The sequence below is a fragment of the Alosa sapidissima genome, chromosome 17, assembly GCF_018492685.1.
Source record: "Alosa sapidissima isolate fAloSap1 chromosome 17, fAloSap1.pri, whole genome shotgun sequence".
Taxonomy (NCBI): domain Eukaryota; kingdom Metazoa; phylum Chordata; class Actinopteri; order Clupeiformes; family Clupeidae; genus Alosa; species Alosa sapidissima.
In genome coordinates, this window is record NC_055973.1 from 16755351 (window position 1) to 16769885 (window position 14535).

The window sequence follows — 14535 nt, forward strand, 5'->3', positions numbered from 1 at the left end:
CCGCGAACGTCAACCAAATCATTTTGCCCAGGCACACAAATATTCGACTCTGACCTAACCACAGTAAATGCATAACAGGTCTAGCCTAGTTCTTGACTAGACCTACAGTAAAAGCAAGTTACATTTTTTTTAGTATAGAATAGTCTTGAGCATTGTTCAAGGCTATGCCACCTCCCTTTCACTATGTATTTTAAACAAATTGGGGTATGGGCTACCTTTGCCCACAGTTGAGGGTAGGCTACTGGCCCATAAGCCTATGCTTATCCCTTTCTGATTGTCCAACTCTTGTTTTTATTAGGCTTTAAAATCCACGAGCTTCACTCTGCAATGAGATGTATTCACCAATGCTTTATTATGTTAGGCCTATAGTCTACATTATAAAGGGTTAAATTAACAAGTGTAAAAAAAAGTTGTGGTGCAGAGTAAATGAGTTTGGGTTCTGAAAAGTCAGGCAGTGAACTACATTTTTTACTGCTTGGACTTTGGTTACTTAACAAGAGAGATTTTTTTTTTTTTTTGTTCCCCACGTTCTAGAGGAAGTCTACCCTTGAGAACACTTCTTAAATTAGTCTTAGGGGAAAAGACAACAACTAACATTTTAAAGACAACACAGTAATACATTACCACAGTGTGGAGAACTGAGAAACATGTCCTAGTAGGCTGCTTAACACAGTGTGGGAGCCAGCATATTTGTGAACCACTGAATTGTTTGTTCCAAAAGTTTCCCGTCAAGAATAAGAATAAATAACTAAATAAAGTGGTCCCCGAACACTATTAACGGAAACATTCTGTTGTAAGCGCTGAAACAACAGGAACTGTGGAACAAACACCTAAGATATTTTTATCATTCTATTACTTCCTCGATCTTCCTATCAGTAACATCCTGTGGCCTTTGAGGAGCTCAGACAATGGACCTAGGTGTGTCAATACTTACTCAGCATCTTGCATTAACAACAGAAAATGGGGACATGTAGCCTTCTTGTACACTGCTGAACCAAAATACTTTAACTCATATCTGATGGATATCCAGCCTAGTGACTGCTCAAACAACCTCCATTCTGTTTTCCTATTTCACAGAATTACTCTTTCTTCTGCTAGTGGCTGCATACAGGGAGATAATCACTATTCAAACTGATAATGAGCATTTCCCACTACTATAAATCTGATTATTCTTGCTAGACCCTTCCTTTCTCATGCTCACTCCAATCCTTCACCTCCCTCCTTTGTGTTGTTTTCCTAAAAAAAAATAAAAAATAAAATAAAAATAAAAAACCCCCAAAAAACCCCAGTAAAGCTTAATCACCAATTGTATTGAAGGAGACTGCTTGTGTAACTGTTTAATTTCAGAATTGGACAGTTTCTTGGGAGAGTTGCATGTGTCGAAGCAGGCTCTGATTTTTACAGTCCTCATTTGGCTTGCATGGTACTAATCAGTGGACGTTTCTGGCTGTCTCCAAAGGGGTCAAATGCCAAGCCCCACAGTCCTTTTACAGCCAAGTGTTCAGTCTCGGTGGTATGCACACCAAGAATGCAATTTACTTCCTGCCTTAAAGAGTCCTACTTATGTCAATGTGCACACAATCCTTAGAGAGGTAAATAAACAAATGAAGGAAAACTGTCAATACAGATCCCAGACTACGCAGTTTTTTTGGACAAACTGTTCAAACTATTGGAAACCATTTAGTCCAAGTGGAGACGATAAGGAGGACACAAACCATTCATGCAAATTTCCATTCATTCATTCTGGATCACACTAACATCTAGAGACACAATATTTCTGTGCAGGTAGAGCTAAAAGCTGGATGTACTGATAACATTAACTAGGCCAGTTCACTTCTTCATTCTTCACTAACAAAACAACACACTGACCCTGAAAAAGAAAAAAAAAAAAAAAAAAAAAAAAAATCCAGAAAACGGCTAACCACGACAGCCATATTTTCTGCCTGTAAAGAGTTCCCATGAGAATTCTTGCTCAATACTATTCTAGTTTGGCTTTATGTAAGACTCAGACTGCATACACTGTCTTTCTCATTACAAATCCTGATTATTGTCTTCAAGAGTAAAAAGGATTATGATAAACAGGCACTGACATCTTTTTCATGCAAGCTTTGATAAAAAGACAGATTTTAGAAATACAATTTAAGACCAAACTGCTATCTTTATTAAGGATTTTTTCTAAAACAACTATTACACTTCCATTTGCATACGTCTGAATCAACCCGCACCCCTCTTCCACCCACACACACACACACACACACACACACGCCCAGTACTATACAAGCTCTGCTACATGACCACTGGCTGACCAGTGTGGAAATACACACACAGACGACAGGGGATAAGGGTTAGCAGTAGCCTCTGTATTTGAATCACTCACTTCTTGATTCGAAGACAAAGACATGACATAACAAGGAGAGGGAGAAGTACACATGGCAGGATCCTCCTCCTTTATGGAACTCGGGGGAACTGGTCCCAGATGCTCTCCTGTTTGGCTAACCATTTCTGATGACCCAGGACTCTCCGTTTTTGATGACCCAGTATGAAGATCTGGTGCTGGAGGCAGGGAGTGGTCCACCACAACAGAGACTGTCGTGTTCACCTCATGTGGAGAAGTACTGATTTCAGGGTCAGTTGCGAAGATAGGATTGATTAAGCTCTTGTATATTGCCCGCATGGTTATAGGTATTGACATGCACCTGCAAAACAAAGAGTGTTCAATGTCTTGCATTGTAAGATTGATGCTTCATACTCATATTTTTTAAAGGATATTTATCTGACGAAAAAAGTAAAACAATAATGAAGGTTAATAGTACCGCGTCATAACCCTGGAGATGTAGTCATTCATGCCAGCATCCATTAGCTTAGGTGCAAACAGCTGGCAATGCACTTGGCAGATGTCTATTACAGTAACCAACACTGAAAGATACAATATTTTATAGTTCAAGACTTGTTTATTTAGATACATAATACAAACGAAAGATGGGGTATTTTGTTAAATGCTTACAAACAGCCAGAGAGCTGGTTCCAGGAAGAAGAAACGTTATGGAGAAGCTTGAGTCAGACTCTGGAAGAACCTCACAGTACAGATCAGATGATGCTGCTTCTGTAGAACATAAACACAATGTCCTTCAAAAGACTCAATGATTCATAACCATGCGGCTGAGGGGGTCCTCAAAATAATGGAGGCAGTCAACTCCATCCCAGTCCATTTATTCTATGGCTGCCCCAAAATATTTGTATTGAGTATTAATTTCTATTGAAGCTGTAGTAGTATGGTCCTTAATATCATATAGTCTCTTAGCAGCTGCCTGTTATTGCTCCCACTATCCAGCTTTATGAGTATTGAGACTTTTGACTAAATTGTAGCATGTCAGATTTGATGAAAATACTGTGCATCTGCCAGCCAATCCTTAAGTTTTTATGTGAGCATGGCGAGTAAGAACAATTTAAAATCAGGGGTCTCAAACTCAAATGAGCTGGGGGCCACTTCTGCCAATGTCATCTGATTGGAGGGCCAGATCAGTGTTAAAGAATACAAAAAAGAACGCCATTTCAAATTTTGTATTTTCAAACACAAAATTACAAACAGAGTGCAAGTATTTTTTTTTATCTATTTTTAGAAACCTGTGCTAGCAACCTTGTAGCTTCTAAATAAAATAATGATCAAATAAATATTAATACAAACAAAAAAGCATAAAAACAGGTAGGCCTATGTGTGTGTTTCACACCGAATAAAAATATTTTCCTCTCATAACTTTTTTTAAACCTGGCAATAGGCGTCAGGGTTACGAAAGCAACACCATTGGATTGTTATCAAAATTTCAAAAGGCCATTGCTTGAAAGTGGTCAGAGATAAAGTCCTACTGTAAATGTAAAAATCTTTGAGTATAAACAAAAGTTTATGAAGGGGGTACATTTACCCATCTAATTTGCCAGTGGATGGCAAGCACCTCAAATTATGCACCTTTCAGTAAATACTAGATGAACATTGAGCAGGTTTACCTTCTTTTTTGTCATATTACCCACATAACAAATGAACAGGAAAACACCTAAGATGCATATACCAACAATAGTAAACTATTATTGGCCTATAACCACAAGACCTACAATAAACCTGGTCAAATCAGTTCCTATCGAGGGTGACTGTAGTTCTTCAGAGCCCTATTTCTACTAGCCCTGCTGTCTGTACCACGTCCATTACGGACACAATTATCACGATTACCACTGCAACCTCCGAGCTATGTTGGGCAGAGGGTCGAAATAAGCATGGTAGCCTATGCTTAGTGGACACCGTCGTATACACGTAAAGACGCACCTCCATTCACAGACGCACCGTGACCATCACTGTCAATAGACGATCGATCATAATCTCCAAAAGGATATTCTCCTTCAGAATCAGAATAGGTGAATAACAAAGTCTACCTAAGACTTCATCACACGTGAACGTTTTTCAACATTTGGTGTAGGCCTATTTCTGCTTCAATTTGTGCAAAACTATGGCCTGCATCGAGTCATTACAAATGCACGTCTTCGTGTTTCTCGCGTGTAATACAAGTATTTCCTGAAAACTTTGTGCAGCGATTTTGGGTTTGGATCAAGCTCTGGATGTTTAGCAAATAGTGGAGGAGAGTAGCCTACAAATGATATGTCACCGTACTTGGATCTATAGTCTATTTTAATCAGTATCGTCGTTTGTCGCAATTAAAAATACCCTCAAGGGCCGGATTACATTATTATTTTGATATACGTCACGGGCCAGAATTGGGCCGGACGCGGGCCGGGAGTTTGAGACCCCTGATTTAAATGATCAAATGAGAAGAGACCACACACAAAGGTTTACTCCTGTAATTCCAGTCAACATGAACTAATAATCATATAATGATATCAGCCAGCAATGGCTCTCTCATAATCAGTACAGAACATGAGTATGTGAGATGCAACACAGACCTGGGTAGTGTTGATGACCTTTGATGCAGCTAGCCAAGAGAATATTGAGAGCTGACTGATGGCGGAGAAGCTCCAGAAGCAGAGGCACATGAGCAGGATGGGTGAAAGGTATGGTGTCAATAAGGGCTCCTTTCCATGATGATGCACTCCAAGCAGGTCCAGACAGAACATACCCATGGACCTGATTACCAGGGAGGGCCTATGAAAAGAGAGATGGGGAACTGATTTAGGAGGGCCACTGTTAGCTTCTGAGGGAGTAGGTGTCACTACAGAATGGATTATAATGCTGAAACACTGAGACATAGCAACAATGTACAAACCACTAAAAAGTTTGCCTCTTTGCCAGGATTCCATGATTCCTGGAAGCCCTTCTCTCCTAATGTGCTCCTCATCAGCAGCTGCAACAATGGCTCCCACTGCTGGTCAGCCTCAGGTTTGACATCTTCAATACAAAGCACAAAAGACATAACTACTCAAAAAACTGGATCAACTTCATCACAGATTGAAACACAAAGGTTTCCCCTGCCGTGGGGAAAAATATACAAAATGTTAAAGTGGTATCAGATGGCTAACTTTGGAAAAAAATACAATATAATTCTGAACCATGTAATACTTCGCACCAGATGTCTTGCCTATATTTGTTATCCCAGAGTGGGAACTTACCTGTGATTTTCTCCATCTGGTGAATGACAGATGAGCGCAGGCCTACAGCAGGCTGCAGCCTCAGTATGAAAGTAGCAGGCAGAGATTCAGAGGCTACTTCTTTGAGTGGACTAAACAATGGGAAGCTAAAACAAGCACACTTAAGTCAATGAATTTTGCACTGTACATCATATCATGACTTGAATTTGGACAAACGTATCAATCTTTGCATACAACTTGACACTGGACCATGTATATGCAAAATTCCATGATTTGTGTACAGAGACGTTTTGTCGTAGTTATCAAACACAGTATACAATGCACAACTAATCCCTTATTAAATCTGGATGTGAGTCAAACCAGTCAAATCAGTCAGTGGACTGACTTAAATTGGTTGGATTAGAACGTACAACTTCCAGGTAAACAGTACTACAAAGGGAACTTATAACTGTCTTGCAGCACATTCCATTGGTTTATTAGTCAACACAAGGCAAGTCAAGTTTATATAGCGCATTTCATACACAAAAGGTATTCAATGTGCTGTACATCATTATTTATGGCCCTTTTACTGTAATACAGGTTTACGCTACTGTGGCGAAACAGACCCATATGCTTACCCTTGGGAATCAATCTGTGGGGGAGAAGGAATAAGAGAGGCCAGCTGTAGTCGGTGTGTGTTCTCTCTTGGCCCCAGCATCACAAAAGCATCCTGAGTGAGTCCATCTATATCTGTAGGATGGAAAAGACAAATCTTGACACATGAATTTCTGCAGCTGCATGAACTGTTGATAAGAGGATACCACTCTGAACCAGTTCAGACACCCTCAAAGCATTTCCGTGTCTTCAAGGTCACTGCTGTGTTTGTTTGTCAGGTATGGGGCGCATCCGACCAGGGCAGTACTTTTCCACTAAAGAGCCTCTCTGTGTCTTAGCCCTACCCATTGAGGCCTATATCTATATCTATATATATCTATATCTATATCTATATCTATATCTATATCTATATAGGACCAGTTTGTCAATGTAGCCGTAATGATTTATTTTCACAAAATAAGCAGCCTATGTATTTAAGTTTCTTAAAACTAAAACTGAATACACCTAAAACATAAGCAAAAGGAAAAGGCGATTGCTGAGTGATGGGCTTGATCTGACTGTTAGAGAGCAAATAAACTCAAAGCCTTTACACTTTTGTGAATAAATACCCCAAACTGAACTAAACTAACTAAAACTAAATATGCTATCAGTGAATGAGATAAATTTCACAGTCTCAAACACATGGTAATAAAATAAACAGCTTCAATGAGTGAATAAAACTCAAAGCCTATAAATCAACTCTAGGGAGTAGAGTGACCTTGAAGGCCTCCTCCTTTGCAGTTGAGCAGCAAATACAACCTGACTATCACAAAGTGGACAAAGTCACATCTTAAACAGAGACCTGAGCAATCTCCATCATAAGTGGGGGGGGGGGGGGGGGGGGGAGGTATGAGTATGGTTGCAGGGCATCATTGATGGAGGTAAGAAATGTATTCCAAAAGGTATAGGATAAAGGCAATGAGGCGCAGGTGAGGCTATAGAGGCGGTGAAGGAACAGCAAGGTTTTCACAAAGACACAATTAATAGGCAACAAACTATGGCAAGGGATGGCAGTTCAATCCGCAATGTAAACATACCCCCACAATGTCTCTGTAAGAGCCTGTTGGAGGGACTGATGGCATACTGGATCTTCATAGGAGTTCCTGGAAAAACCAGCAAGAATCAGAAATAGAATATTTCCGGACTTAGATACAGAGACTTGGTCCTAATTCTCTTGGGCCTAGTTTGAACCAGGCCGCACACACAAGAAACGCTTGACTGGAAAGCAATTAAAAGGCCAGAACATACCCATGTTACATCAGAAAAGGGGCCCATTAATAGCTACCTGGTCCACTTGGCACGATTTTTCCAACTCTCCCATTCAAAACGGTGTCAATGTAGACATCATTTTCTCTTAAAGATCTAAAACAAGAGGTTATAATGACCTATCGGATTAAAAAGAGAACATGTGCTATCCAAACATTCATCTTCTTGAGAGTTAAATGCTCCCTTTCTCACCTGGGCATATGCGATATGGTAAGCAAGTCCTTCTCCATGAACTGTAGGGCCGTACATACCTTAACCTTTATATCACTAAAATAAATAAAACATTAATTACACCCATGCAGATACACACAGATTACATTATATTATGTGATAACAGTTAAGGCTCAGTACTTGTCACCAGGGATATTGTAAAGGGATGACAGGTCATTCAGCTTTGTGGAGAAGTCCACAAACAACTTCTGCCTAGAAAAGCATACAAGTGTCATGTTGCATTTTGCACAGCAGGAAAACCTCTATTTGAGCCTTAATGAGGAAGCCTGAAAACAAAACTGTCTATCCTGCTGCAACATATTACCCCCTTTGCTAATCTTTACACCGTATATTACCAACTATGTGGATGCTTTCCCCTTACCTCAACAGCTGAAGCAGTAACTTGTTGGACTGTAACACAAAACAAAATCAGAATGTAAAAACTTTGGGGTCACTCGCAAATTTCCATATACGGATACCACTCCCAACAGAATAGACAGCAGCTGACTGCTTCTTTCCAACATAATCTTGCATAGATTTGAGCTGTGCTTTGAGTCGCTATCCTCCTGTAGAAGAAACTGGCACCACCTTTCAGCATACCGGTACATGCAAAAGGGTTCTTTAATGACCAGGTTAGCCCAATGATACTCATTGGAAACAGGTCATTCCACGTCAATTCAACCAGGGCCCACGCGCTTAGGTCTCAAAAAAGTCTGAAAAAAATTACCAGGTGTACCTATGTTACCCAGGAGACGCACTGTAAAATTACTCTTATGTAAGATCAATACTTTTCAAGATACAGCCAGTTTTACAGGGGGAGGGGGGTGTCGATTTTGTTCGGCCTCTTTTTTGTCAAAGTTCACAAGAACTAAACCATGTAGAAGGCTCACATTTTGCATGCTGGTACATAAATAGGAATAGTATGTAGCAAAATAGTCACATTTGGTCTGGATAATCCTGCATGGTCATAGCTGTCCCTCAAATTTGATACAAATTTTATTGGAGTTTTTGGCTGGGCTCTGTTTAAGCCTTCAGAAGACATATTCAAGTCAAGTCAAGTCGGCTTGATATTTGTACTTAACATAGGCTCTTGATTTATTTTCCTTACTGAGATAAGTAGAAACACTCACAAAAAACAATGAACAGAAAATAAATTCCTTTGAGGGTCTGAACAGCAGACTTTACAAGTCTAAAAAAATCATTGTGGTTCTCATTTTCAGAGCACCCAAACACCTTGTGGGAATATACAAAGATTTTTTAAATATTTTTTTTCTTTATTCTCCATGATCTTTTCTTTTCATAAACACCAATTTGACTTGTCTTATGCAAATCTTTCTTTTTCACTTTCCACCCTGAACATGGGCAAAATGCACCATTGACATCAATATGTTTTGCATAGAGCTACCACAGGTTACTCTATACAACCACAGGTGGCAGTGTGGTGACTATATAAAACATATTGATGTCAATGGGGCATTTTGCCCATGTTCAGGGTGGAAAATAAAAAAGAGATTTGCATAAGACAAGTGAAATTGTTTTTTTTTTTTCAAAAAGAAGGGATCATGGAGAATAAAGAAAAACATATTTAAAAAATCTTTGTATATTCCCACAAGGTGTTTGGGTGCTCTGAAAATGATAACCAAAATTATTTCAGACTTGTGAGGTCTGCTGTTCAGACCCTGAAGGGATTTGTTTTTGGTTCATTGCTTTTTGTGAGAGTGTTTCTACTTATCTCAGTAAGGAAAATAAATCAAGAGCCTATGTTGAGTACAAATATGTCTTCTGAAGGCTTAAACAGAGCCCAGCCAAAAACTCCAATAAAATTTGTATCAACTTTGAGGGACAGTTATGACCATGCAGGATTATCCAGACCAAACATGACGATTTTGCTACATAGTATTCCTATTTATGTACCAGCATGCAAAATTTGAGCCTCCTACATGGTTTAGTTCTTGCGCTGTGGGCTTGTGAACTTTGACAAAAAAAAAAGAGGCCGAACAAAATCGACACCCCCCTCCCCCTGTAAAACTGGCTGTATCTTGGAAAGTATTGATCTTAAGAGTAATTTTACAGTGTGTCTCCTGGGTAACATAGGTACACCTGGTAATTTTTTCAGAATTTTTTGAGACCTAAGTGCGTGGGCCCTGGTTGAACTGACGTGGAGTGACCCAAACATAGTTAATGATGTGCTCTTAACAGTTATGTTTTGGCACTTAGGTGCTTGCACTCAACACTTATCTATTGGCACTTACCGGTAGGTGCTTTACAAATCTGCTGAAATAGTCATTTAGAACATTAACAATGTCTTTATTGTATTTGACTAATTTGTATCTTATTTCAATGGGGAAAATAGTTTCCCCCTCACAAGCAAGGACATTAGAAGTGATCCCAAACTTTTAAACTCAACTGATTGTTTCATGGGGTCAGTGAAAAGCACAAGAGTGTGAAACAGGCCTACCACTGGGGCTTCACCATGCAGGGCTACTTTTACATCCTCCACGCCACCATCAGGCTTGAGCAGCACCTCCAAGTAGAACAGGTCAGCTGTGAGGTAACAGGCTGTCTCTGTGGGGCTCAGGTGTGAGCCTAGCCTATATGGAAAGGAGATAACTCGCTGTGCCCTCTCAACAATATTCAAAGAACATGCTAACATGTTAACATTTGGCCTGCAAACCAATGAGAGGTTCTTACTCAGATCAAGTAAGTCTACTAACGGTGGCTTACAGATAGGTCTGTATTGTGATGTGTGAAATGTTGCTGGGCTTGGATGAATATAGGGAAGTCTAAAGGTTACAGGGTGGGTTATATTAGCTATTTTACATGCATTTTTCCTGAACAAATAACTGCTTAACAAAATCCAGGACCAACCCTCTCTGTTTGGCAATTACTTCCAACCTGGACACCATAGCATTCAGCGAGGACACTGCGATAAAAAAGGTAAATGTTACATTTGGGCAAATAGTGAAGTCAACGCATAGTCATACCATACCACCTAAATGAGGAAATAAAACGAAAACAGGCCTGCATACCATTCAGGGCTTCCTGCAGCCTCTGGAGACAACCACTCAAAGGTTTGGAAAAGGTGGGATCTATTCTGAACTTGCCCTGGGAAAAGGTAGTGAGAGATTGGTGTGCATCCTCTGGCCTTGTCAATGATCTTAAATAGGCAAGGATGGTCGTTCGTAGGAAAACTAATATAATTAGGCATAGCGTAGGCGACTATTTCTGAAATATTACCATGCACCGTCGGACAAGCTGGAATGTTTCGTTCCAAGGTTTTTCAGCAAATTTGGATGTAACGTCAGCGACGAGAGACTTTCCACTCGCTCCAGACAGCATGGCCAACGATTAAGCATGTGCACGTTTCAATAGAATTCTAGTTTTTGACTATAGGCATACGAATGAGAGCATGCAGACTACGCACCGTTCCTTGCCATGCTAGATGACGGCAGTGCAGTTTTTGCAGAATGGAGATAGGAGTGACACGCCACAGTGCCAATAAACTGACACACCTGATGTAGACTAATTAGGATTGAATGAATGCAGGCCAATATGATCGGGATAGGAAAGTGCGCCTCTCAAATTTGATTGAGTTTCTCGGTCACTGAACAAATCAACGTCAGGCAGGGCCATGGCATGAAAAATGTAATATGCACATAAATAAATGGCTGTAATTTGCTTCAAATATGGTATCTAGAGAATATGGCTCGCAAGTGAAAAAAACAATTGGCCGAGTAGACATTATTACAGCTATACCCTAATATATATAAGTCCACACGGACTACAATTGGACTGCAAAGTGACGTCAAGTCCGCAACTGGGCAAGGTCCGCCCTCCCCATTCATTTTTTTGCAGTTTATGGTTCCACCGACTTTCTCTCTTGTTGTTCACGCTTGAGGTGGCGTTTACGCGTTTTTATCCGAATATACCCATATCCCTTTTCATTAGATCACTGTGGAAGAGAACAGGGGAGCACATATATGTTTGATTGAAACGGTGCTCTTTGGAAAAGGGCCTTCGTTTCGACAGTTTTACATCCGGGTGCTCCACCGGATATAGCAGTTCATTTCCTGTTTTGCTGCGTGCGTGTGTGTTTCTATTCGAGACGAAGTAAATATCAGATCCGTTCTTTTGCTCTAAACATAAAGGTTTTTGCTCACGTAGTTTTGACTGCTGAATTTGTAAGCAGTGATTGTGTCGACGGGTGCATGATGGAGGAGGAAGATGAGCAGCAGAACGCAGCGCAGGGCCCTCTGCATGGTGTCCCAGATCTCTATTCTATTCTCCGTGGGGAGGTCGTATCTGTAACTACATATGGAGCATTTGTCAAAGTCGAGGGATATAAGAAACAAGGCTTGGTTCATGTTAGTGAAATGTCTGCATGTCGTGTGGAGAACCCCGCCGAGGTTGTGGATGTTGGAGAACAAGTGTGGATTAAGGTGATTGGGAGAGAGATCACTGGGGAGAAAATAAAGCTTTCCTTTTCCATGAAGGCTGTCAATCAAGGCTCTGGAAAGGACCAGGACCCAAATAATGTGATGGCAGAGCAAGATGAACGAAGGAGGAGGAGGTTTAAGGATCTAACAGGACAGAGGATAACCTTAGAGGCTGTGCTGAACACCACGTGTAAGAAATGTGGCTGCAAGGGTCACTTTGCTGCAGATTGCTTCTCTCAGGGTGGACAGCAGTATAACCTGCTTCCAGATGAAGAGACCGTAGAGCCAGTTGCTCAAACTAGTCAGCCAATGCCATCTTCTGACAAACAGGAGGAGAAAAGGGGGAAAAAAAGAAAGAAAGAAAAAAAAGAGAAGAAACGGAATGACCACAGCAGTGATGAAAAGTCCTCTTCTAAGAAGGCTCGGCACTCCCACTCAAAGAAGAAAAAGCACAAGAAACACAAAAAACAGAAATGAGCAGTTTCATATGTTTTGTTAAATATACACTTATATAAACCAGCTACACATCTGATTGTATAATTTGCGATTGTTAAAAAATTAAAGGAAGGTGGAACTGTTCAACCAGGTGGAGAGGAGGAGTCAATTCGAACCAAACATGATTTGTTTGCTATTTTTCTGTTTTGTATTTATTTTAAGAAATTGCACTTCACAGTTAGGCCCCTAAATGTTAATTAGCCTATAGGGGAATGTATTTTGTGAGACTGTTTAATATGATGCATACAGATGTGAGAATTGAAATAAACACTGAATAGACCTATGAGAAATACATTTATATTAAAAACTATTTTCTGTTTCAATTGTGTCAATACAATAGTCACTACCTTGTGTTTCACTAACCAGCGGGTATAGTTGTACACCACACACACACACACACACACAAATTATCAGAGACATGCAATGAGTTAATAAATAACGTATCTTATAACATAGTATCTATAACACTAAATGTAGTGTATAATCTTATACTCTCCTATTCCTACCTCCCAGGTTCAAGTGTGGTGTGGGTCTGCACAACACAGGTTACACTTGTACAGCACTATGTAGAAAGATAAACATGTATTATTGAAAATAGTGGTGTTTGTAAAAGGAATATTTTCTACTGTCATGCTCTGTTAGATACAACATGAAACGGTGGGTGCCTCGTCTTCAGGTAGCTGCTTAAAGAGCTGGCTCAAAACAATGCACGTGGGGAAGCATGTACTTTGGATTTAATAGTTAATACATGTCATCAGACCATAACCTTGCCAGATTCCTTTACATTTTCTTGGGTCATACGACAGCAACAATTTGAAATGGGAAATAAACGCCTCTTACATAATTAAAAAAATGTGAGCAAACACCTGTTGGGGCATTTCTATCGATATAAAGCCACCATAGACAACATTAATACCCATCACATTCTGTTTCCTAATCTGTGGTGTGGACTTTTATACTGACACTAAAATTATTTCATTAGCCGGAAGTGCCTGCTTGACAGTAGTTGTCGTCAAACAGGCTAGTAGATACCTTTGACGCCTTTTAGCTAGCTAACGTCAGTTCATCTGGAAAAATCGTGGAGGACAAGCTATTTAGCGTTGAAGCCATTTTAGTTATCAGTGAACAGTGTAAGATAACTGCACAAACAAACGGCATTCAATGTAAGTAGAGGAACCTAGTTTCGACACGTGAATGTTTCGTGCGATTAGCTCGATTAGCTTTTCGTGACTCCTCGTTTAGGGTAGCACTCTAACCAGCTAGCTAAACAGCTGACCTGCCAAACACGACCATTGCAATATGCCAGAACTGTGTCGTTCAGCAGGAAGCTAACCACTGTAACTCTAACCCTGAGCTATACTGCAAACATGGTTGGCTATGTACGTAGCCTTTCAAGATCTGCGAGGATATACTAGCAGATGATAGAACGGCGTGTTACAGTTTCTGACCTTGCACCCAACTATCTTAATGCTTGTTAACTGGGAACGTGTGCAAAATCGAATTTCTCAAGCGCAACGGCAACTAGCTTCCGAGACTTTAGTCAGGTTAGAGGTACCTACCTACCATTTCCCCTTGTCTACTATTTAAACCCGTCAGGAGTTCTCTTTTAATCTGACGCTACAAATGTCTAGTCAGCGTTAAACTCATTTTTCATGTGGAATGCGGCCTGTTCTAGATTCTAAGTACCTCAACGTTAGTGGCGAAAGATAACTTCGTGATACATGACATGCTGTCATATGACATGCTTAACGTTAGCATGCTGCACAGTCGTGTTGTTTCAGTTTTGCTGTCATCTTGCTCTTTGAGTTTAGCTTTACCCTGTTTTTTTTTTTATTTGTGTCTGAGCGAGGTTTGTAGTTCGATGTGTCTTTTTTTTGTTGTTCAAAAGCTTTTAGAATCTATATAT

The 14535-nt window shown here is 40.2% G+C and overlaps 3 protein-coding genes across 7 annotated transcripts in view; 2 read left to right on the plus strand and 1 right to left on the minus strand.

Moving 5' to 3' along the window:
- Positions 1 to 1330: 1330 nt before the first annotated feature.
- Positions 1331 to 11227, minus strand: zgc:111976 (uncharacterized protein LOC553663 homolog). Of its 2 annotated transcripts, XM_042068507.1 has the most exons (17): positions 10936 to 11227; positions 10728 to 10803; positions 10567 to 10621; positions 10157 to 10289; positions 8081 to 8109; positions 7840 to 7911; positions 7681 to 7755; positions 7508 to 7584; positions 7260 to 7325; positions 6207 to 6318; positions 5611 to 5735; positions 5268 to 5389; positions 4948 to 5146; positions 3005 to 3103; positions 2814 to 2916; positions 2378 to 2696; positions 1331 to 1583 (listed from the first exon to the last, which is right to left on the minus strand). In XM_042068507.1, the coding sequence occupies exons 1-17, from the start codon at positions 11035 to 11037 to the stop codon at positions 1548 to 1550; spliced, it is 1800 nt and encodes a 599-aa protein (XP_041924441.1). In that variant the 5' UTR covers positions 11038 to 11227; the 3' UTR covers positions 1331 to 1547. The 2 variants fall into 2 exon arrangements, with proteins under 2 accessions (XP_041924441.1, XP_041924440.1); XM_042068506.1 differs by lacking the exon at positions 1331 to 1583 and having other exon boundaries at positions 2139 to 2696.
- Positions 11228 to 11731: 504 nt separating this feature from the next.
- Positions 11732 to 12952, plus strand: zcchc17 (zinc finger, CCHC domain containing 17). Its single transcript, XM_042068514.1, has one exon. It carries the CDS (start codon positions 11907 to 11909, stop codon positions 12609 to 12611), a length of 705 nt encoding a protein of 234 aa, XP_041924448.1. The 5' UTR covers positions 11732 to 11906; the 3' UTR covers positions 12612 to 12952.
- A 666-nt stretch (positions 12953 to 13618) lies between these two features.
- wdr37 (WD repeat domain 37) overlaps positions 13619 to 14535 on the plus strand; it is a 40266-nt gene continuing 39349 nt past the window's right edge. For all 4 annotated transcript variants that reach the window (XR_006024678.1, XR_006024677.1, XM_042068508.1 and 1 more), the window contains exon 1: positions 13619 to 13792. The gene's annotated coding sequence lies outside the window, so the exon portion shown is untranslated. The remainder of the gene's footprint in view (positions 13793 to 14535) is intronic.

What these genes read in the sequence shown, in the direction of transcription:
- zcchc17 (XM_042068514.1), top strand. Translation starts at nt 11,907, where the DNA reads ATGATGGAGGAGGAAGATGAGCAGCAGAACGCAGCGCAGGGCCCTCTG.
- zgc:111976 (XM_042068506.1), bottom strand. Translation starts at nt 11,037, where the DNA reads ATGCTGTCTGGAGCGAGTGGAAAGTCTCTCGTCGCTGACGTTACATCC. An exon ending in TACAATATCCCTGGTGACAA is followed by an intron (nt 7,756 to 7,839) that starts GTACTGAGCCTT and finishes TATTTATTTTAG; the next exon opens with TGATATAAAGGTTAAGGTAT. An exon ending in AAGAGGCAAACTTTTTAGTG is followed by an intron (nt 5,147 to 5,267) that starts GTTTGTACATTG and finishes CTCTTTTCATAG; the next exon opens with GCCCTCCCTGGTAATCAGGT.